Source organism: Periplaneta americana, chromosome 17 (genome assembly GCF_040183065.1).
Source record: "Periplaneta americana isolate PAMFEO1 chromosome 17, P.americana_PAMFEO1_priV1, whole genome shotgun sequence".
In the NCBI taxonomy this organism is placed as follows: domain Eukaryota; kingdom Metazoa; phylum Arthropoda; class Insecta; order Blattodea; family Blattidae; genus Periplaneta; species Periplaneta americana.
In genome coordinates this window covers 20,165,207-20,189,364 of record NC_091133.1, presented here as the reverse complement: position 1 = coordinate 20,189,364, position 24,158 = coordinate 20,165,207, and the positions used below count along the sequence as shown (strand labels likewise).

At 33.8% G+C, this 24,158-nt stretch overlaps 1 protein-coding gene across 8 annotated transcripts in view; it reads right to left on the bottom strand.

The window, feature by feature from the left end:
• The window catches only part of Snap25 (Synaptosomal-associated protein 25kDa), a 377,629-nt gene that overhangs the window by 21,859 nt on the left and 331,612 nt on the right, over positions 1–24,158 (bottom strand). For all 8 annotated transcript variants that reach the window (XM_069815603.1, XM_069815606.1, XM_069815605.1 and 5 more), the window contains 3 exons: positions 16,486–16,603; positions 15,840–15,968; positions 1,802–1,946 (listed from right to left, as the gene is read on the bottom strand). In XM_069815603.1, the coding sequence (XP_069671704.1) occupies positions 1,802–1,946; positions 15,840–15,968; positions 16,486–16,603 (392 nt within the window). The remainder of the gene's footprint in view (positions 1–1,801; positions 1,947–15,839; positions 15,969–16,485; positions 16,604–24,158) is intronic.

The window sequence follows — 24,158 nt, the reverse complement described above, 5'->3', positions numbered from 1 at the left end:
CCCCCACGAATTTAGAAGATCATGCACACCACATCAAAACTAGTCAATTAAGATAAAAATACCAAGATAGTTTAACATTAACACAATTAAATAGTTGTTTATTTAAGTAACTTAACAGTTCTTTAGTGATATATAAGTGTTAAAGGAGTGTAATCAAGAATGAAGCAGTTATTAGTCATTTGATATATGAGAGCAATTTCTGAGAAGGATGTTGACTAAAGGCTGCCATTCAGAGCAATGAATTAGTTCTGTAAACATCCGTCTGCACAGATATATTAAACGAATATTACTTTATAATAACCCTATACATTGTTCTTTTTTATACTTTACACAATTGCATTTTGAAGTTAACTATTACGTTATGTTGACATCTTGCAACTTAAGATTTTTATTTACTGCTGATTTACTTCTAAATCCAATTGCAGAGTAAGGCCACTTCGAATAAATGAAAAATAACATAAAATAACATCATTGCTATAAATATTGAAAGTAATCTTATGGTTTTTATTATGTGTTATCTTTAGAATGGGAAGCTGAAGGATGATAATTTAAATATTTAAAGAGTAGAATTAAGATCTCTACAACATGTTTCAAAATTTGCAATGACTACCATAGCCCATAATATGTCATGACAGCAAAAAATGTATTGTAAATTTGAGTTCTACAGCTGCATATCTGAAGTCAAGAAAAGGATTGAAGTATACTACTAAATAATGGGACTGAAAAAAATTCACATTAAAGGTCTATATATGTGAACATCAGCAACTACCAACAAAAAAAATATATATATACATATTTAAACACTACTTTCATGGAACATAAAGTCTACTCGTGACTTGTTGTGGGAACAAAGTTAAGAAATGAAATAAGCAATCAGTGCAAATATATATTCCAATGCAACTAAACACAACATTACTACAAATTAATAGTTAATTATTTTATAAAACAAGCACTGAAAATTTTAGGGTCTGTTTCTGATTGCATGTTTCAAAATAAATAGTAACAGTATAACACTTTCTTACCTGGGTCGCATTGGAGGAGAAAAAGATACACAGAGAAACACATGACATACCACATTACCTGACTACACCACACATCAAACTGTATATAGCTCACTGTGTATTTTCTACCAGAAAGATAAAAAATTAACATTTCTGTCACATACAATGCAAACGACTAATAAAAAAAATCAGTAATAAGGATCGGTCTTGCAAGACCACCAGGAAATCCTGTAAGCTAAAAGGTTCATTGGTTGCTCCAAAACATCAACAAAAACTAACGACATATAATTTTCTTTCGTTTTCCTACATGGTGCTCAAGCACAATCTTGCACCATATATAGGAAATGGAGTTATTTTCTTTAAATTTTCAGGCAATATATACTAGTAATCATCTTACCCTATTCAAGCTATATATAGAGAAGCAAAATAACTTACTAAATTAAATAAAAAATGGTTCAAAATAATATTAAAAAAAAGAGACAGAACTTTTCAGTAACTTAAATTACTGATTCTAACACCTGAAAAGCACTTGTTGCCTCAATAATTAACTATGCTGTACATTTCTCAAGGGAAAATAGGAATTTTAGACTTCTATAAAAGAAAATTAAATTAACCCGTATACTTTTGTTCAAAAACACAAAGTGGTCCTCTTTATTGTAACACCCATTACTGATAAACCAGGGACAGCAAACATCATGTTTGCTAAACAGAACAAAATGTACACAATGTAAGCATCTGTAATTTGTAGGAACTACACCAACACAAGGACACACGAGCACGACGAGGTTGCGATTGTGTACCTTGCGGTTGATTCTGTCGATTTGCCGGTTCTGGTTCTCCAATTCTGAGCCCATGTCAATAGCCATGTTGCGCAGGTTGCCTATCATCGTGTTCACTTGCCCCATGTTCTCCTCCATCTCATCCTCACGAGCATCATTCGTGATCCTAGATTTGAATATTGTTGACAATGGTTCAAATCAACAACTTTCCTCGACATTATCCATTGTCTGAAATATTTTATGCCTGAACAATTTTGTACCTCCAATAACAGTAGTAATAAATAAGACTTTGTAGTTTATTCCACACTTTCAACACTATAAAAAAATAAGTGTAGTAAAATTATGGAACATACAAAGCCTATAACAAATATATGAAACAAATTGAAGACCCTAGTAGTCAAATGGGTTCATATAACTACAAAGGATTTTCGTCAATGAAAACTATTTACGGAAGTCAAAAGAAACGTAATTGGAAAATAGTCCAAAAGTGACATAAAGAAATTTTATCCCTTTAATAATCAGTTCAGACAACGGAAAATATCCAACAAAGTTTTCAATAATGTGATCCTGTAATCAATAAATTAGAAAAATGAACTTCAGATCACATAAACACACTTTCTAGAATGATGAGGATCATGATGTGTTGATTGTACAGAATGCTGGGCAAAGTCAAGTGTATTTTTATTTCCTGTCATTGAAGTATAAGACATCATCCAATATTCTGCACAATCTTAAAAAAAATTCTGTGTCAATTGAGGAGACCATACCCATAATAAACCAACCTGTGTATTTGAATATTGATATTGATGTTACGGTTATGCACCTAAATTGCAGGGCTTAAACTGAAACAGAATTATCTTCCAAATATTTTATTAAACGAAAGGAAATACTGCTATTCACATAACATTAACTGCCGCTTAAGCCAGATAATGCTACGATCAGCAGAATAATTTTACAAAGTCACATGACTTTTCTTAACAAAAACAACACAGTCACTGAAGGATTTCGTGTACTCAGTTTAAACCCTGTATACTTATTCCTCTCTGAAAGTTTTGACTAAAGATAAATTTTATTAATATCACAGAAATTCTTTATAAAATTTACAAAGTGTAGGTAGTACAGTAAAAGTCATATTGATTTAATACACGCCAGTTAAGAAAAGATTATCCTGAATTGACAGTATTACACATATACCGAAGAAACTGAAGAACTATTGGATGTACGTACAAAAAATATATACTGAATAACAAATAATTTTTTTACTCAAAAAATTGCAACTAAGAAGAAATAATGCAAATCACGATTGTTAATGAACGCTCTCATGTCTACTTCTTAAATTAATGTAAATAAAGTGCAAGATTCAGGATAAATGTACCAGTAGATAATTTTAGGCCTACAAATGGTGTTTCAGGTACATATTTCGAAATTGACAAACACAAGTAAGTATAAGGTTTCTGTTTTAGATTGTCTTCTCTGAAACTAAAAAATTAGTATGGTTTGAATTAAAGAAGTAATATGCTGATAAGTAATATTTATGTGTGAATGAGGGAAAATGCATTACAGTCTTGAATATAATGCACTTCTATAGATACATTCCAATATTCTAAACGTCTTATGTTGTGGCAGTATTGTGTAAAACCTAATGGTACATTTGCTAGATTTTACTCCAAACATTGCATATGCTACAAGAACACAGGGGGAAATGTCTGCTTCGTGATTGTGCAAGGGAGGAACCTCTCGCACGCTCTTCTTATTGCCTCAACCTGTTCTATTAGCTTGGATTAAGGCCAACTCTAATACTCAGACCTTAATGCAGATATCGGTAGTGGCCAAAATGGCACTGGTGGCGATCCAAGCATGATTACCACGTGGTTTGGTTATGATTTTTCTTGTGTTAATTACGTCGTGAAATGGGCGGTTCGTGTTGTGTATTGGGTTGTAATTCTAATAGTGGATCTGTGTCTCATATTTCAGCATTTACATTACCGAAAAATACAAATTTACACGACAATGATACCAACAAGCCACCACTTATGAGGTAACTAAGCCAAAAGTTAATGAGGTAGAGTGGCCAGTTCCTATCCTCCTAAAATGACAGTGTTACACATAAAACATTTTGAACCTAGACTAGTTATTAGGAAAGATATTTTTCCTACCGTAAATGGTGATGCTTTTGTATTCCTCGGGGAAATTTCGAAAGTTACCAATGATGTCTAAACAACCATATTTCCTAACCAGCCTTCATTCTAGTGCACAGAAAGGATCCAGATCAACAGAAAGGAGAGAGAAGAAGAATTTTTCAGGGAATGGTGTAAAAGGTACATTAATAGCACTTTTGATCAGTTTCAAAGTGATGTTCAGGAAGAGAAGGATTTGATTAAATCATTAATCCTCCAGTGAGGGTGACTACAAGGATCCTGATTAAGTCGATTAATTAAAAAAAAAACGCTAAATTTTGGATTTGGGACTCGCTTGATGCCAAAATGTCATATTGACAAAATTATCTTTCTTGAAAATATAAATGATATTGAATAATATGTAAAGAGTCCCTAAGAATTTGTAATAAGATGCTTTGTATTTGAAAGACTTGAAATTTTAATTTCACTAATAGTTTGTAGGTAGACTGTGGAAGGGAACCTCTCGCTCTAAATAACATGCCTTTGCCGATCCACTGATTAACAGGTATGTTATATTTAGAGAGGAAAGGTAGGCATGGTTCATATATTTCTTGTTTTTCCTTGTTGACCTCGTCCGCTTGTGAGAGGTTTCTCTCAAAGTGGATGGTTGGATCTAATAACATGGCCTTATACTTAACCCTGTCGATGCTATGATGTCTGAGCACCTGTTAGAATCTGCGGCTGAAATGCAATGAACCTCTTCATGAACCTCCCAACTAAGGTGTCTTAGGACTTCTGCAATACTTGTCTTCACTCTATGATGTCATTGTTTCTTAGGAGATCGCTTTTCCTGCAGAATCCCAATACGTGACCAATAGTTTCTGCATGCCTACAACAGGTTGTATTACAGGATTGCCAGGGACAGATCTTACAGGAATAAGATTGCAAGAAAGCTTCACCACATTGGCATATTCAGATGTTGAAAGAGGTTTTTTGTTGGACATCCATCAAATTAGCTTTAGGGCACTCAGCATACATAATCACTTCTTTCCCTTTATGTGGCAGTTGACACCAAGCTTGGAAAGATCTCGTTCTTAGAATTTTTCTAAGTATCCTCCCACTGGTCTTTGGCGGAAGAGACGATTTAATAAAATTAAGTTTTCCAAGGGCAGCATTTTTCTCTTCTTCAAGATTCCGTATGTGATGTAAATGTGGATCATGAAGAGGCTGAAGACGATTGTAGATTTTAAAATGCTATATACTGGCTTCCCATTCTGCACACAGTATACCTAGTCCACGAACTTTTTTTAGATGAATATAACAAAGAATTTGGAGTGTCGTCTGGTAACATCATGATTTCTTTGACAGCACTTCTATTTTGCCAGAATCTCTTACGAAACCGATAGATAATTGATTTAAAGGCGCACACTGTAAGAGTTATGAGACTAGGTGAGATTGGGTCACACATATTAATTAATCATTTTTAATTTCTGCTCAGATTTAAGTAATTTTGTTTGTACAAAGCCATTAAGATCAGATGTTAGATTTTTAACAATTCTATTTTTGTCAATTGAAATTTCATCAGTAAAATCAATGCCAAGGTATTTCGGCTAATATGTTCTTTTTTATTTGTTACTGAATCAATATTTGAACCTTGTAAAGTTGTAATTTTTCCCTATATTAACTTTTCTTTCCTTAGTACTGAAGCTTTACTTTTTGAAGGATTAATTGTTAAACCCAACTCTGCGAGACTGCTCTCTGCCAAATTAAGCATTGTTGTTGCATAATTTTCTTGTTTACTGATTAAAGTTATGTCATCAGCAAAAGCTAATGCAGATAAGACGGCAGATTTTCTGATAATAATTTGTATCTATATTGTTCAGTGGCTTCAGTGACTATGTTATTTTCTTGAATATGAAAGATGACAGTGTAGAAGAAATTCCATCATTAATAACTATACAAAGGTGCTAGCAGTAATTGTATCAGTAGTAATACTGGCTGACTTTCTGTAATTGTGTTATTGATTTTGGGTATGTGTTATGCTTCTGTATGTCCAACAAATATTAGTGAACGTTTGCATTTATTGCAGTAACTTTTAAGGAATTCAGGGTATGATTTTCAACTTATTGAAAACTATTTTCAGCTGTGTTTGCACTGTCAATTCATAACATTATGGCAATGTGTTTTTACTTGTGCCGTACATCTTGCTGTCTCACCTTTGAAACTGAACCTAACATTGCTCATAAATTAACGCTGGACGTTTATTTCCGACACAATTTAGTAATTCAACTTAATAAATACGAAAAATGCAACTATTTTGACATAAGGATATGGCGGAACCGTCTATATATATATATGGAAATGGTTGGACCGCAATGGTGGCCATCTTTGTTTCTGTATTATGGTCTGAGTATTGGAGATGGTCTTGCTTGGATACTCGAGTTCCAACAGGAAAATAACTTAGTTTGTGTTCTGTGCTGAAGATGTAGTCGCCATCAAGTGTACATTGGAAGTCAGATAAACCTCTTGGGTTTTGTTGGCCATAGATGGCAACTTAGATCTTATTTATTTACCGACAATATTGCCTGCATTTGTGATGGAAGTCCCTGAAGCTACAGCATCCGTAATACTGCATTGTGAAGTGTTCCATGGGCTGACTTTCACTTCTCTTATCAATTGTAATGCATATTTGGGACTCAAGTCTAACTGTAAGTCATTTTTTTACCATTACACCTCGGTATAGGAAAATTTCTTTAATAATCAAATTTTTAAACTTTCACACATATCACTCCTTTGTGGGTCTAAAAGAACATCACTAATCGTGTTTATTATATCACTCTATAATGCCAACAACGTATTGGTATTGTGGCAGCAGCTGTAAACCTGACTGTTATAAATTCTGATTCAATTTATGTGATCCATAATATCGTATTTGCTTTATAGAACAGAGAAATTTTTAACACTCATCCTTGCAATTTCCCATTCTTTAGGTTGATTATCTATTTTTGACATGCTAACCGATTTTCAAGGCAAGATAATGATAATCACATCGAGGTCATCACTTTGGTATTCCTACCAACCCATAGTCAACAATACAAAACAGGTCTTTAGGAATTAAAGAAACAAACGACTAACTTTGGAAAAAGGAAGTACCACTATAGCCTGGTCCTTGGTCAAGGTAAAGGACAAGCTCCTGTATATCCACTCAGCAGGAATATACAACATTCCCTGTTCCTGCAGACTAATATACATAGGTCAGACTGGTCGCACTGTCGAAGAAAAAAGAACATATCCGGCTCTGCAAATACGACCCTTATGATAAATCAGCCAAGGCACAACACTCAACAAAACCGGCCACATCACTGAATTTGACAATATTAAGATACTTGACAGAGAAGAAAAGAAACACAACAGACTAATTAGAGAAGCTATCCAGATTATAATAAACCCCAACCACATCAATAAGGATGATGGTCTACAACTCAGCGACTCATGGAGAAGCCTGCTCCTACCTCTCAAATCAGTTGTGAACTTATGAGGGCCACACTTCCTTTTTTCAAGGCCAAGTCAGTGGGTGATGATCTCACTGATTTACGGTGCATACACTTCCCTCCCTCCCACCCAGTACACCATATAGAATTGTCGTACACAGATTGGTCGAACATGGACCTATCACAGAAAGAATACAACAACCAATCAAAGACTGACAGAACTTCAATCACAACACAGAATACAACAACTAACCAAAATGACTGACAGAAATCCAGCAGAAATTATAAATACTCCCAAAGAGCATAGATAACTTACCATTAATTGATGATTCACAGCCTAGAGACCGGAGCACATGAGCTACAGCAGAGAGATACTATCAGCAGCAATCTGCCTGAGAAGATTCCCGAATAACATATTAACGACAGGGAATGATCTCCAATTCATTGCCAATACGCTGGATGCAGCCACGATTCCTCTTCCTACTCAATTAGTGTCATCACCAGGACACGTACACTCATCATTAATCAAGGATTCATGGCCGACAGACCGAAGCACATGAACTACAGCAGAGAGATACTACCAGCAGCAATATGCCTGAGAAGATTCCCGGGTATTCATACCACAATGCAGAAGTGATCTCTAAGTCATTACCTACAACACTGGATGCAGCTACGATTTCTCTTCCTACTCAACAAGATGTTATCGCTGGGACACTGCAGTACATTGTAGTTGGATGAAAGCTGCCAACTCCAACATTTACCCATGAAAAGAATTAGCTATCATATAACATTCACAAATAACGTCAATATAATGGACAGAAAAGAACACTACAGACTAATCAAGAAGAGAACGAGATCCAGTGGATGACATCAGAAAGAAGCAGGATTTATGAGGGCCTTATTCCTTTTTTCAAAGTCATCTTCCTTCACACATCTGCCAGCAAATAAGATCAACATATACAATGATGGTGGTTCAAAACTCGACAACGCACATAGTAGCCAGCCCAAATGCCGTACATATATGGTGAACCATTCACAGAATTTGGACGATCTAAGGATCAATCACAAGAGAGAATAACAATAATATAACGAACCAGCGTCGGGCAGAAACTCAAGAGCCACTATAAAAATAGCTCTGCCAACTTACAATTCTTATCCACAGCTCTGCGGATGATCACAGTAGAATGATCGAAACATTAGCTCTAGTAACTGAGACAATACGGCACAAGCTCGAAAACTCTACATAAAGTACCACTATGTTTTACAGTCGCCACAGTATCTAATGCACATTTATGTCACGCAATCGTGCTAGAAAATACATTCCTTTTAAAAACCCTACAAATTAAAACTTAAAGGCTTTCTTGGAGAAGTACCATCAGCAACTAGTTCCCTGTTGGATATGCTTATGAAGACACCATGTGCAGGATTCGGAAGAACTTAAGTGAAAAACATATGTAGATTTCTGTGGACGAGACAACTGATACTTTATTGCAAACTTGATTGTTGGAAAACTTGACTCACAGTCAGACAAACTATCTAAGATAGGCTATATCCAATCTGCACTAGGAAACTTGCAAAAACAAAACAAGAAACAACAGCACATTTCGTAATAATGCTAATGGATTTCAGCTTCTTAGCATTAAAGAGAACAAAGTACTGCTGCCATTTACAGATGCTACTTCCTACATGGCCCCTGCTATGCAACTTCTCAAAGTATTCTATCCTGAATTTATTCATGTGACTTATCTCGTACATGATATCAATTGTGTTGCAAGTCAGACTAGAATTCCCTAAAGTTAACAAATCAGTACCAACAGTCAAAGTATTCAACAACTCTAACCAGCATTCAAACATTTTGCCAGAAACTTTCAGAAATTCATTTGTCTCCAGAGCCAGTGTTGATATGCTAGGGAACCTGGGTGAAAGCTGCTCCATATTATGGCGTTCATTTTCAAGAAATGAAAGATGTGCCCACTTTGGAAAAAGATGTGTGCGTAACTGAGGCAAAGACAGTTCTAAATGACATTTCTGTTCATTAAGACTTAGTGTTCATTAAAACAGAAAAGCATATAGAGTGTTAGTAGGGAGACCGGAGGGAAAAAGACCTCTGGGGAGGCCGAGACGTAGATGGGAGAATAATATTAAAATGGATTTGAGGGAGGTAGCATATGATGATAGAGACTGAATTAATCTTGCACAGAATAGGGACTGATGGCGGGCTTATGTGAGGGCAGCAATGAACCTGCGGGTTCCTTAAAAGCCATTTGTAAGTAAGTAAGTAAGTTCATTAAAACACATTTCATATTTTTAGTAGTAGGCCCAGAGACTTTAGAAAATAGACGAGCAGACTTAGAAATGAAATATACAAGTACCAACTATACCTTTTTATACATTATAATTACAAGATTAGACTGCCACGCAACGAACTTTCTTCTTTGCAAAGGAATGGATGACCTTACTGTAGTCCACAGACTGCATTGTATAGCACAGAGAGTGAATAAATTAAGCCTGTTTTATTCTGTGGTACCTTAAATAATTCTTTATTCTCTTCAGTACTGAAAACGACAATTCTGCCAAACAGTTTGTCCCTGGTGTACACAACAACATCCGGAGCGCTATTTCCATATTTGGATACATGTCCAAAAAGCCTTTTTCCAGGATGTACTTGTATAGCTCCAGAGATGATAATCCCTTTCCCCCCTATAGTCCCAGGGGACAACAAATGAGCCCGCAGATGTACACACTTGTACCATCCAAAACCCCCGGATAGACTTTAATTGAAAATAATAATAATAATAATAATAATAATAATAATAATAATAATAATAATAATAATAATAATAATAATAATTATTATTATTATTATTATTATTATTATTATTATTTTCCCTGGCTGGGGCTCCCTCCGAGGTTGGCAACCTAGGCAGAAGTACACTGCTGCTTAGTAGATATTATTTCAGCACATGAAGCTACTGGGAGGCCCTTGTACGAACAAATTGAACATACCGAAAAGATGAAAAGCAGAATATTCAAAGATCCAGGTATTGTTGGAGCGAAAGTGAGTAAAAAATCGAATACATTTTTTGAGAAGAACACAGGACTAAACAAGCTTAGTGTGACGGCGAACTTTTTGGCCGAAAAAAAAAAACTGCAGACTGTGATATCTCTACTAACATTTTGTCAAATCTGAAGTGCTGTCCAGCGACATCTAACGATGTTGAGCACTCGCTCATTCTCTCCTTTTACGTCAATACTTAGTGACAAACGTCGCAGCTTTACAGGAGACAATTTAATAAAAGTTTTGGTCATCTAGTGCAAAGAAAATTACAGAAAGGAAGTGTAACGTGATATTTCTTTAATTACTACATACAAACTTATTGAAACCATTAATATTATTATTTTTCACTTTTGGTGTATCTGAGTGTTTATAAAGGAAAATAAAGTAAGGGGAAAAGCTGAGTTTGTATAATAATGTGTATTTTCATTAAAACAGAAGGAGAACTCTTACAATTAACAATTATTTATATGTTAATATATATATATACTCAGGAAGAACCTATTTTCAGTTAAAAAGAGACTATTTTAAGAACTTCGACTGCTTATTTTAGGCATCTAAAATAGACATTTTTAAGCTTAATGGTCCGCAGTTTAGTTATTACATAAGTTTCTTACATTAAAGTTTTCTGTTCTAATGTTAACTTGTGGTAACATTTTAGTGAGCAACAATTTACTTCACTGACACACTGTAATTAATAACAATGACACATTAATAGACTATAATAACACTAAATGTAAATAATAACACAAAAATTCTAAATTATATTTTATATCGTAACTGCAAACTGACAAGTGACAGCAGGTGTAGCTGTGAGGGGTGAATTATCAATTGATAAAACCTGTTCAGGACGCGATCTTCAGAGTGTAGAGGTCCCCTGCATTGGCGATTGTAAATGGAGAAAATGAACTGTAGTTCATTATTTAACATCTAGCAGCAATTCTTTACAGAAAACACAAAACTTTTTTTTTAATTATTCGCACTGAAAAACCTACAAGTAATTTAAGCAGGAGATAATTTAGTCTGTTCCTTCATATTCATTCTTCATAATCATACCAGTGCTCATCAACTTGATATGTTTTGCTGCCAAACGTAACAGCATAGCTTTCTGTTGTTATCACCATACATATCTGTTGAAATTGACACGAAAATAAGGAATATGTATAAAACATTTTACAGAGGAGGGCACTTGAATATATAAATGCTCATTATTTTCGTACTTTGAAATTAGAAGTGCTTACATATGTTAGCACTTAATATAATACACTATGATCACTGAAAACCAATAGATCAGAAAGACGAACGATTATACGTGTAATTTAAATTTGTGAACTGTGTTGTATTAACATACGAAATACACAACAGACTTGTACACAGCCATACCTACCTTTTAAACCAACAAAAAGTTGAAGTATACTTAAAAAAAATACTGTCTTTTAAACACCACACGTCTCTCAAATTTACGAACTTGTCAACAAAGATTTTACTGCACTACCTGAAGCTATGAGAGGTTGATCTACTGTGTGTTTGGCCTCCTCTATTGAATCTATCTATGTGGATTTTTGCCTTTACCAACATGGCAAACTACTCTTATGTGACAGATACAACATAACAGAACTGATGCATCCAGGGAATTAGGAACAACACGACCGAAGGGCGTCACTTGGTGGCCAGGCAATTCACCCAAACCTTCTCACCCATCTCTGTGTGCGAGATTACAAAATACTGATTCACCCAAAAGATTCTGCATGCATTCAATTTAAAACTCCTTTCTAACACCAAATTCTCTCTCTAAAAATTCACAACAAACATTAAAACACAACTTAAGTGTCACATCATTCGTTATAAAGTTATTACATTAGATTACTTAGTACAATTATTACAATGATTACAACATTGCCTCAGACCAATGAAAAGTACCTTTACAATGATAACGTAGTGTACGAGAATATAATTTATGTAGGGTTGTTTCGTTTATAGATGTATCTAGAATACAGAAATATTTTATTCTGAAGATAATTAATTATATTTTCAGCTGAGTTACATTTACGGCATAAACACTGTGATACTGTATGTTTAAAACATTCTAACTGCTTCGTAAGTTTTTAACTTTTGATTTTCTTGAATTGTGAATATTAATTAAAACAATAAGAAAAAAAAAAACCGACAAGAAATGTATAAATATGGCAAGTAAAATATAGGCTCGGAATATATGTATTTAATACGTGAAAGCAATATAAACTTTATATTCTGAGTGATATAGCGTTAAAAGTTGTGTAATCAAGATGTACAAAATATAGGCACCTGATAAAAATATGAGAAAAAAAAGCTTAGGTCTATTCGCAGAGTAGGCCCACTAATAACATAGGAGGTTGTGTACACTCACGGTTGAAACAAGAAGAAAAGTGCATTATGTTATCACTGTATTAAACATTTTGGCAGCAGTGTCCTCCATTGCTTTGGAGTAGTGATCGGCATGCTTCACTGTGAAAATAGCAGGCCCAGGATTGAATGGTGACTGGGACAGGTTGCCTGGTTGAAGTTTTTTTCCAGAGTTTTCTCTCAACGCATTAAGAATAAATGCTGGGTAACTTTCGTATCTGAACCCCGGCCTCATTTTGCCATCATTATCAGATTATCACCTTCGTTCATCCTGTCTACTTCTATTCTCATATCATCCAATCATAGGGGGGTGAACAGATCCGACCTAATGGGTGCCCTAATCTGAGAACAGAATTCATCATAATGGCTGAAAAAAGTAGGCAGAAGCGCAAACAGCATATACATCAATACACACAGCATTAGGAGAAAAAGTGGCAGCACGGAAAACAATGAGATCTGATTCCATTTCTGGTTAATTGTGAACAGTTATACAGTTCACACATGGTAAAAGACCAATCATTATATTTATGTGCTTCAAAATCGTGCCGGAAGAGAATAAGATATTAAGGTATAATGACTTTCAAACCAGTTTAATCTTTACATCTTGCAGTTTCAGTTCATTTAATATAATTTCCATTTGTGAATAACTTACTGAACTTAATTTATTTTAACGTTATGTTTAAAGATACCAATCATTTAATGTATGTTGTTATTTTAAGAGAAGAGAGTTATAGGTAATAAACTGGAGGGAGATTCAGTTATTGTTCATTCATCTGCCAATACCACTGTATCAAAATAAAACACTAATTAATATGTATGACAGAAATTTGAAAATATTCACAAAATACAAACTACAAATTTAATATTTAATTTAAATCTGAATAAATAGTAACTGAACTTGTTTAAAAACAAAGCAGATAAAAATCCTTGAATTTTTTTTTTCTTTTTTTTTTTCCATATTTAAAATATATCCAGCAGATGAGTGAGCAAAATCACTGATTTCTGCGAAAACATTTAACAGCAATGAACAGGAAAGGTACCAAAACATTAATTTTACTGGAACACAGCTACTCTCATTCTAACACAAATTATATAAAAAAAAAAAAAACAGCATTAGTTCCTTATACGAGTTAATGATATTATTAATCGAGGTATTCATATGAAGAGACTGATTTTTATGTTTCAATATCTTCCAACGCAACAAAATACAAGAGCCATGGAATTTACATACATTATCTTCAAAAGCTACAATTTTTAACATTTCAAGCCTTTACATCAATATACAGTAGTTGTCAAAATATTTCAATAAATCGTATATTCGAATTTGTGGATATCAGTAAAATAAAATATTCCATACTGAAACTAACTTTTCTTATGTTTCCTACAAATAAGTTCTACAAACTTTTTAATGTATTACCAACATAAAAGTAGCATATGATACAATAATGAGTTTTTGGACACCAGAAGATGTTTGATACATTGTAAAACAGGGTATACTGGTACAATAAAACTTACGGCACTCATGTTATTCAAGTAGCTAAAGCATTACTGCATTTTTAATGGCTAATGGAGTCAAAGAATGACAACCTGTTGTCATTCAAGTGCAAATTTATTTATCAACATTGGATTTTAAAATGTTAATTAGTTATTTATATAACGAACTACAGGGTAGTGAAAAACTCCGAGACTATTGGATGACAATATAATGACAAGAATGACAAGTGATATTAAAATAGGGTTGCCAACTTTTTTTTTTTGAAGAAAATACGGGAGACTAAGGAATCAACAAAATTTCGCATATAAAATACACAAATTATTCGGTTCAGTTACTGAAAAATAACTTTATTCTACACTTCGGCAGCTAGGCTTAAAATAAGAGTATTTTGACACAGATTTTGTCTTGCGTAATAGTTAAAGTCGACTGCAGTTTTCAGCTTTGATTTGATCAAATGTGTCGTGCTCATGTTTCGAACATCTGTCCAATTACTGTTCATGATATGAAACACCCTCTTTGTATGAGCATTACTGCTTTGTATGTTTAGAACAAAACTAGCCAATTTTTCCAAATTTATAGCATTAACACGGTTTGATTTTAAACGGGTGTGCACTAAAATCCATTTCTGGCAAGCATTACTTTCTAAAAAGACTGCATATTTTAATGCCTGTCTTGAACAACAAAATTCATCATATAATCCAGTGGTCATCAGCACTCGCTGAAATAGGTAAAGTGTAACGAGTGCTCCTTCATGCAGAAGGGAGAGATAGAAAGCATACCTGCCAGCAGCCACGGATACACGCCAGTGCAGTGTCTTATGTGTGGGTAAGAGACACTAGTCCGAGAGTGCTCTGTGCTTATGACCGCTGATATAATCAATCATCATTCACGGCAAAATCAAATGTTAAAATAAACATTCTAACATTATGCAAAAATAAGGGAGAACAACGCTCGAAGAGAAGAATAATATGGGAGCCGGGAGACTGTTAAAAATTAGGGGCAAAATTAGGTTGGCAACCCTATATTAAAATGGCAGGAGAATCGAGCAATCTTGATCTGTAATTGCTTTGTTATTATAAATTACAAAGAATTTACTGGAATCGAAAGTACAATGTGACTTACGTCTGGGCCCTCTAGATAAATAGAAGCATAATTAGAGTATCTTGAAAAATGCATGAATTATGGTATTAAAATCATATTTATAAGTGATATTTAGAGTAGAATTGAAATATTGCGCCTTCTTACTTAACAAAACTAAATAAAATACCTTAGAAATACAAATCAAGAATAATTAGCTATCAATATACGAAACAGTGACTTTAATATAAAATTATTTTACATTACAGTAACCTGTTCATTAAGAATTCAGAACAAATTAAATACAAAAGCAGCAACATAAATTACACATGTGACAATACAAAAATTAAATCACATCCATCATTTACATGAATACATCTAATGGGTGAATCAGATTTCGAGCAAAAAAATTCGGGTGAAAAGACGACACCGCACCACCCACCTGGCTATGTATCCTCCCTGGGGCCCCAGTCCGTTCCTGTCATCCATCACACGCTGAGGCTGATTGTTAACAACTTTACCATCATCATTCCCCTTCCATGTGCCCTCATCCTCCTTGAATGAGGCTGACCTAAACATAAAGCACTTGGTGCAGAATTGTTTCTCCAGAAATAAACTCACTGCAACAGAAAAAGATGAGTAACAGCTCTCCAGGACTCATTAGTGCCATGGTGTCCCCTTGCGCCTGTAAAATATATACAAACTTCCATGCTTCTCGAGATTGCTCATCAAAAAATGGCATAATTATAGTTTCTAATAATATACTCATATTAAATATCAACTACGTGCATCAATTCATTAGTGAAACTCATGTGTATTCCAAAAAATTAGGAAAGTATTTATGTTAATTATAATGTATTTGAAAAACTAGGATTTCATACTGATAAATTCATGCTACCATATTTAAAATGCTACAAATAAAAAGTATTTCAAACCTATGAGCACCATGATTCTGTAACAAAATCACTGCACAAAGAAAATCATTCAAGGCAATTTTTTTGTTGTTGTGAAATTTGTACTTTTATATCTCAATGCATCATACTTCTCATAACTAGACTCTGATGAAAAATACATCTTCAAATACTTACTTGTTGCAAGGCAGTACACATAATCCACAGCATTTCTCCATGCCAGTGAGATTCTTTTCTGCTTCTCGCATGTCGGCATTGATTTGGTCCATACCCTCTTCGATGCGGTCCAGTTGCTCTGGGGATAGACAATTGGCAATCCTGTCATTGTGTTACCAGTACAAGATTTTAGCACTACTTTCATCTGTACCTGTTGTGTGGCTGTGAAGATTTAGCATTTCTATAAACATACCAAGTTAATGGCAGATTCTGTTGTTTGAAAAATAAGATAATGGAATTCTTATAACAATAAAATTACAGTACATTAATGTACAGATCCTCTATCTTGAGTATAAGAGACGAGATTTAAAATCACGATTACAATCAGATGCTTCACTACTTTTTTTTCCGTAACTACTCTCAAAAGTTTTCATATTACGAGATTTTACACTTTCACTGTGATTATGTTCAAAATTTTGACTGTTCCACTGTGTGCTGGGGCTTAACATGTCCGATGTTTCAGGTTTACATACAGATTTTTTGTATGTACAGTAATGTAGTTTCGATGTGTTAGACATGTAAAATCCCAAGACACAATGGAGTACCTGAAAGTACTCCTCTTAAGTTTTCATATATATATTTTTTTAACTGAAATTAGAATTGTAATTATGAAATAAAAATGGGAACTACTCTACTCTATTATATTACGAGCATTTGAAATTTTTACTACCCCAAGAGTTACAAGTAAGGACAATTGAGAATAAATAATACTTTCAATTCAAATAGATGAGTGCCATACCTTATTTAATTTCCCTTCTTAAACCACACGCAATAAAGAATGTTGGAATTAAAACAGAAGCAGTAAACCAAAGTACTGTGAGAAAACCATCTCCTAGCTTGTTTCTTCACCAAAAATCTCATGGATCATCAGATTATTGCTCAATTCATAATAAATTTGTTCTTCCTACCAAGTAAGAAAAGAACAGACAGGCTGATATTACCGGAACTCCTCCAGAACATTTAAAAAATGAGCTGCAGAGTGATCCTGAGATAATACAATGAACTTCTAGTCTAGATACTACCAAGGAGCGCGAAAAAAAAATAATACACAAAATTTGAGTATGAGTGAATCTGTATCTGAGATATTTTGTGTTTATGTACTTAGGTCGACATTATGTACCATTCATAATTTGAAATATTCATTCGTGTAAGAAACATTATATAAAGAATTTAGAAAGTAAACGGAATACGATAGTAAGGACAATAATAAACATTAATGCAAAAATTAAACTGCATAAAGATAGGCTGCAGATATTATGACTGTACATATACAGAATGTCCCACGAGGAAAGGTCAATATTCTGGGATGTCACAGTATTGGTCATTTTGAATAAAAGAGTTCATAAAAATGTGTGGTCTTTTACTGAACAGTTGTTGAGATAGAACAGTTTGAATGTATGACTTTACCTGTACATTAGATACAGTATCTTACATTTGGCATTGCCAATGTAAGTACATTCTATGTGGTTGAGTATTGCCATGGAAACTTGTTTACGTTCAAAGCTACTTTGCTAGATGATGTGTTATGTACTTTAGCATGACGGAGCCCCTTCTCATCATTGGCACCACATGAGAGCTCATCTCAGTACCAAATCCCCTGAATGATGAATTGGTCATGATAGTACCATTCCTTGGACACCAAGGTCTCCAGACCTCAATCCATACAATTGTTGTTTATGGGCTTGGATGAAGGATGAAGTGTACAAAAGGCAAGTTAATACGCGAAATGAACTGCTTGCTGTTACCAGCATCAGAAAATGCCACAATGACCTTCGACAAGTGACATTTCATCATATTGATGAGTTAATGAGTCTATTGAGGTGCTTGGTGAAATTTTTGGAATGTATTGCAAAATCTTTGTCACTTGAACAAGAAATAACATGAAATAAAACAAAAACTTTTTTTCTTATTTTACTTTTTAGATTTAACATTCAAACAGTTCTATCTCAACAACTGTTCAATCTATACCATAATTCATATGAACATTTTTGTTTAAAATGACCGATACTACGATCTCCCAGAATATTGACTTCTCCTCCTGTCAATGTCTTGCTATCATATTGGTTGTAATAGCCTAGAAGCAAAGTGAGGTATAAACACCTTTCTTCTGGGCTTACAAAAGAGGTTTCTGATAATGACATCAACACTAACTGACATTTTCAGATATGAGAATACAAATGGTAACACACCTCTTATTTCTGTGCTGGAATAACGCCTAAACCTAATAAAGTAGAATGTCTTTCATAACCGTAGTATTAATTTCAGCTTAAAATGAAGTTTTATTATAGTTTTATCAATAAAAAAAAAATATAATTTGTTTTAAAATTGACTGACAGCTGTTTTGCAGTAATATTCAAAATCCCTTTGCAGACAATACCGTAATTATTCCATTTTGTTCTTCTACACAGCATTTTTCCATAAATTCATTTTTTTTAAAAGGTTCAAGTATGGTAGAAGACTAGTGAAGTATTTTGAACTAATGCAAACAAAAATAAATAACTATGGTCATTAAGTAGGATATTTCTAATAACGCACATACAGGGCAAAGGTTACTATTATCTCGTAAATTTTTCTTTTAATATGTTTCATTCTTCCGATCCCTCAATCCTAATTCCTCACCTACATTCTATGTAAGTTTCCTAAAACCAACACCTAGTGTCAAGGTAACGAACGAGTGGTGCTCATGATCTGAAGTTGCGTCCAGGAGTGGGTTCGATTCTTGTTTGGGCCGATTACCTTATCTCGTCCTCCCCTCCCCTCCTCCCAGAGGCTTTCCCTAATTCTAAAGTGAATTTCAAGTAATCCCATGGCAAATCCCACGACTCATCTCGCGAAATACCATCTAATGTCACCGAAGTTAGATAAGCATGTTCCTGATAGAGTCGTTAAGTAACAGATTAAAAGAAAACGTTTTCCACATTGAAGATGCATGTTCAAACCCTGGTAATTTCAAGTGTGTATAATTTGTAGTGGACAAAGATGTGTTAAGGACTGCTTTTTAGATACTCCTGTTTCTCCTACAAGGATACTGACATTTCTTCAACAACAATAAAATAATAATAATAATAATAATAATAACAATAATAATAAATGGATTTGAGGAAGGTGGGATATGATGGTAGAGATTGGATTAATCTTGCTCAGAAAAGGGACTGATGGCGGGCTTATGTGAAGGTGGCAATGAACCTTCGGGTTCCTTAAAAGCTATTTGTAAGTAAGTATATAATAATAGTAATCTCATTGATGGATCATGGACATTATGGAAGATGGTTAGATAAATTTACAGTTCTGCCGCATACTTTCTAAAAGAGGATGCTTGAGGTCAATTGATAAGAATGAAAACACCAGCTGTTTGAGTGGGGAAGATAAAAAAATTAAACTAGTTTGCTGGAGATACGCGTTATGTTCTGCTGATAATCTGTGTTACCTATTCAAAAGTGATTTTATTTCATAATACTACTTTAAATATGTGAACTTTTAATTAAAAAAAAAATTGTCATCGAGACTTAATTTTATAATCGAAATCCCAACATATTTCATGCATTCCTCTAACAGAAACAATGGATTTGGGTGCTGATATAAATATGATTTCACTCCATATAAATAATTGTTTACTCAAAGTAAGAGTTCATTAGAATATACGGTACTGTATTTATATTCACTTTACAAATTGAACTAAGAAAAACTGCAAACAATGAAGTAAATTTATGTTTCTAATCAATTTCTGGCATCACACAAATTTAAAAATTACTCTCTGCTTTTTCAGATATTTTAATTTCCTCACAGGTAGTTCAAGGCCAACTGCATCTTGAACAAACCTTAAATTTTTATATATCGAGGCTCTCTCACTAACATTTTAATAAATTTACAAAATTTGTTAGTATTGTTCGCATAGTGTATGCAGAACAGAACTGTTCTGAGGATCGAACACAATATAAACAAAATATTAATAAAAACCACAATTAAGTTAGTTACATTATATTCAATTGGCACAAATTTAATGAAAGGATCTGAGAAACAAACTCAGTATTTAAAACGGGAAATTTTACAGAAATCTGGTGAGCTCGGAACAAAAATAATGATGAATACACAGACAAGAAAGAGCAATCATCATGAAACTCTACTAATTTTGAAGTTACATCTTGCACAGAAAAATGATTACGACCTACCAACACCAGATTCGCCATTAGCCTGCACATGCTATGATTTAAAACATGGAAAACTGTGATACAGTATATGCCACACAAAAGGTTCAGCTGACAAGTACATTATAATTTAAATTTTTTTATATTATATTGTTAATTTCAGTGAAGGTGTTTTACATGAAACTAGTATTTGAACTTTTACATAATTCTGCTGATGAGTGTTTTAAGTGGACTGAATATTTACAATTTTTCCAAACTTTGTACATGCTCATTAATTTCTAAGATACAAAATTTCATACCCAGTGACTGAATAGGGAAATTTTTATTTTTATAATTCACATAGCTATACTGCCAAATATTCTTATGCACTCAGAAACAGAACGAAAAAAATCTTGCATGGTAGCATTACAGCCATTAACAATGCCATTTGTTTCACTATCACATCTGTACCCATTCCCTGCTTTGACTGCCCACCACATCCCAGATTCATGTGTGAAACAAATTTAGTTTTTGTAGCTTATTAAGGAACTAAATTAAATGTGAAACGATTCACATGTACAAAAATGAGGGGCTCAGGTGTAAAACATTGTGACTGACATTTTGGTCACAAATGAGATATGTAGTATCTAATGCAGTAGTTAGTTTTTCAACATTTCAATAGGTGGCAGAAGTATGCAGATTTTACTTTCCTGGTAACCATACAAACTGTTGCATGTATAAATGTTTACCTACCGTACCTAATAACTTCAAAACACTAAAACGTCACTTACCATGTTTTATTCCAGAACCCCTCAAATAGTACAATAAAAAACGGAAATAAGTATCTTTAATTTCTGCTTAAATTACAGAATAAGTAAATGAAATAAACAGTTTGAAATTAAAGCAATAACATTTTTTTATTTTATTTGCATCGTCAAGAATTGTACTGAACTACAAATTTTCGCTTCAATATCAAATGTACACTAGTAATATTTTTAAGACTGCAATGTGCTAATTTGCTGTAACGTATTCAACGATTTCAATCTTTAACATAATTCATCATCATTGTTATTGTTTCATACTAAAACTCGAGAAATCACCATTCTCTTCGATCAGAATTGGTAATTCCATCTTATGTACGATCAACAAAATAAAATCGTAAAGAAAAGTGTATATTCATTACTTCATCAAGGAAATGTTCAACTATAGTGTTTATAAGAGGCGGTGGTCTTGGTATGTGTTGATAAAGTTACAGATTACTGGTTACTAATTAAAACAAATGATTGAAAAATAATTCTATTGAATGCGTGTGTTGTGTGTATACAGTAGTAATAGTGGAATTTTATTATACTGTATAACTGTAACGAAACATGATGGGGATGTGAAACAGCCACCAAATGAAAGAATCACTCTCCAAGTTTTTACTGTATATTCACTGAAGTTCGATATCGGTTCCTCTAGTAGGCTGGCAGACATACATACAGTGGTACTCCAATTCCTACCACACATGACGAAAAGCATTAAAAAGACGGATGTCATAGCTTCTTATAACTTGGTTATTTAACGACGCTGTATCAACTACGAGATTATTTAGCATCGATGGGATTAGTGATAGCAAGATGGTATTTGGCAAGATGAGGCTGAGGATTCGCCACTGATTACCAAACATTTGCCTTATGTTTAGGAAAAATCTCGGAAAAAATCCAACCAGGTAATCAACCGAAGCAGGAATCCAACCTGCATCCCAGCAACTCCAGACTGGCAGGCAAGCGCCTTAGCCTACTGAGCTATGCTGGTGGCTTAATCACTCTTATCTATTGCAATAATTACAAGAGCACACCACACATTAACTTTCAGGCTATTGTGCTCACATTCAACAATGATACGTGGATTTTCATGAATCCATATTCACAGCACTAAACACTCTACGATCATAACAATAACACAAGATCGGCAGATAACAAGGGTAACCATGATAGGTCAAAAACGTTAAGAGTTTTTCTTTCACCTAATGGCTATTTCACACCTCTATTACGTTTCATTGCAATAAAATTGTATAATCATTTACAATTCCACTGTAACTTGCAGATAGTGTATGTATGTTTATATTTGTGTGTGTGTGTGGTATTTTTTTTTTTTCGTGAAGAGGTCGTAATATGACATACATAATTGTGAATGGAAAATCATAAAATGTAAATAGTTTGCGTGCCAGGGCTGTCCAAAGTTTTGAAAATTAGGGCTGGAATACAAAAACAAATGATTAATGATAAACATTTTACTCATACAGTATGATTAATGACAAATATTTTATTCATACAGTATATAATTTGAAAGAGCTTTCTCTACAGTAAAAACTAGGCAAACAGTTGTCCCAAAATTTTAAGGATTGTTCACAGGTGTGTCACATAATATACGAAACATTGCTGAAATATGGTATTTTATCATATTTTTCAATAGGATAGATTTAAGATAGAACTTGTTATTTTCAGGAGTTACCTCTTATATACATCTATCAATGGCATATATCAGTTTACAAAATAATGAGTAAAGAAATATTCAGTCTTAATTTTGGTCAAAATTATTTTTTTCAAGTTTTCACGACTATGTCTGGCGATGTCTGGGTGAGATTTCAGTTTTCAAACTTTTTCCTCATATCCAGTACAGTTTAGTAGTTCGTGTCGTATATTTATTTTTCCAACTCTGGCTGGTTGATTTTTTTTTTATAGATTTTGAAGTATTGCACTCTTTTTCAATTTCAAGCAAAATTCTAATACCAAATAACAGCATAATAACTGCATAACCTTTGTACATACTATACAGAGTGAGTAAAAAGTATGGAACAATGCTTGTAACTTTCTTATTTCTAATTTTATGAAGAAACTATTTATACAAAAGTTTAGGGTATCAAAGAAAGAATATTTTGAACATGTTTTCAAATACTATGCTCCTCATTTATAAAGGATGTGCCAATGAGTCTGATTTTTTAAATAGCAACATGTATTTATTTCCCCATCTTTGGATTCTTCAGATCTCAGTACGTGCAAAACCATATTTCTTTTCGCCATTTATAAACTACTGTTTTGAAAAATCACCTCGTTTGATGACAATGTATGTGTACTGAACTAAGGGGTCAGCACAGGTAGATCTATATTTGTGACATGTGTGGACACGTGTGAGGAATGTATTGAAAAATTAGCCGACAAACTCTGCCACCTCCGTAACCACCATTACATTGCCAAACAACAATCCAGTTTTTAGGCGATTTTTCTGAGAGCCTTGCCCAACATGCTGTTCAAGATTTTCATTGGGTCAATAATAATCACTCTACGTTACAACCTTTTGTAGCTTACATTGAATACAATAATCCGTATCTATGTGTATCATTAGTAATATCGAACACAGCACAGCTTCTAATACAAAAACAATAAGAATTTCACAAGTATGCTGATCCATAAAAAGAGACTTCTTAGTAAAGAGGCTAAATGGCATTTCTTTGCACCAGTTCATTGC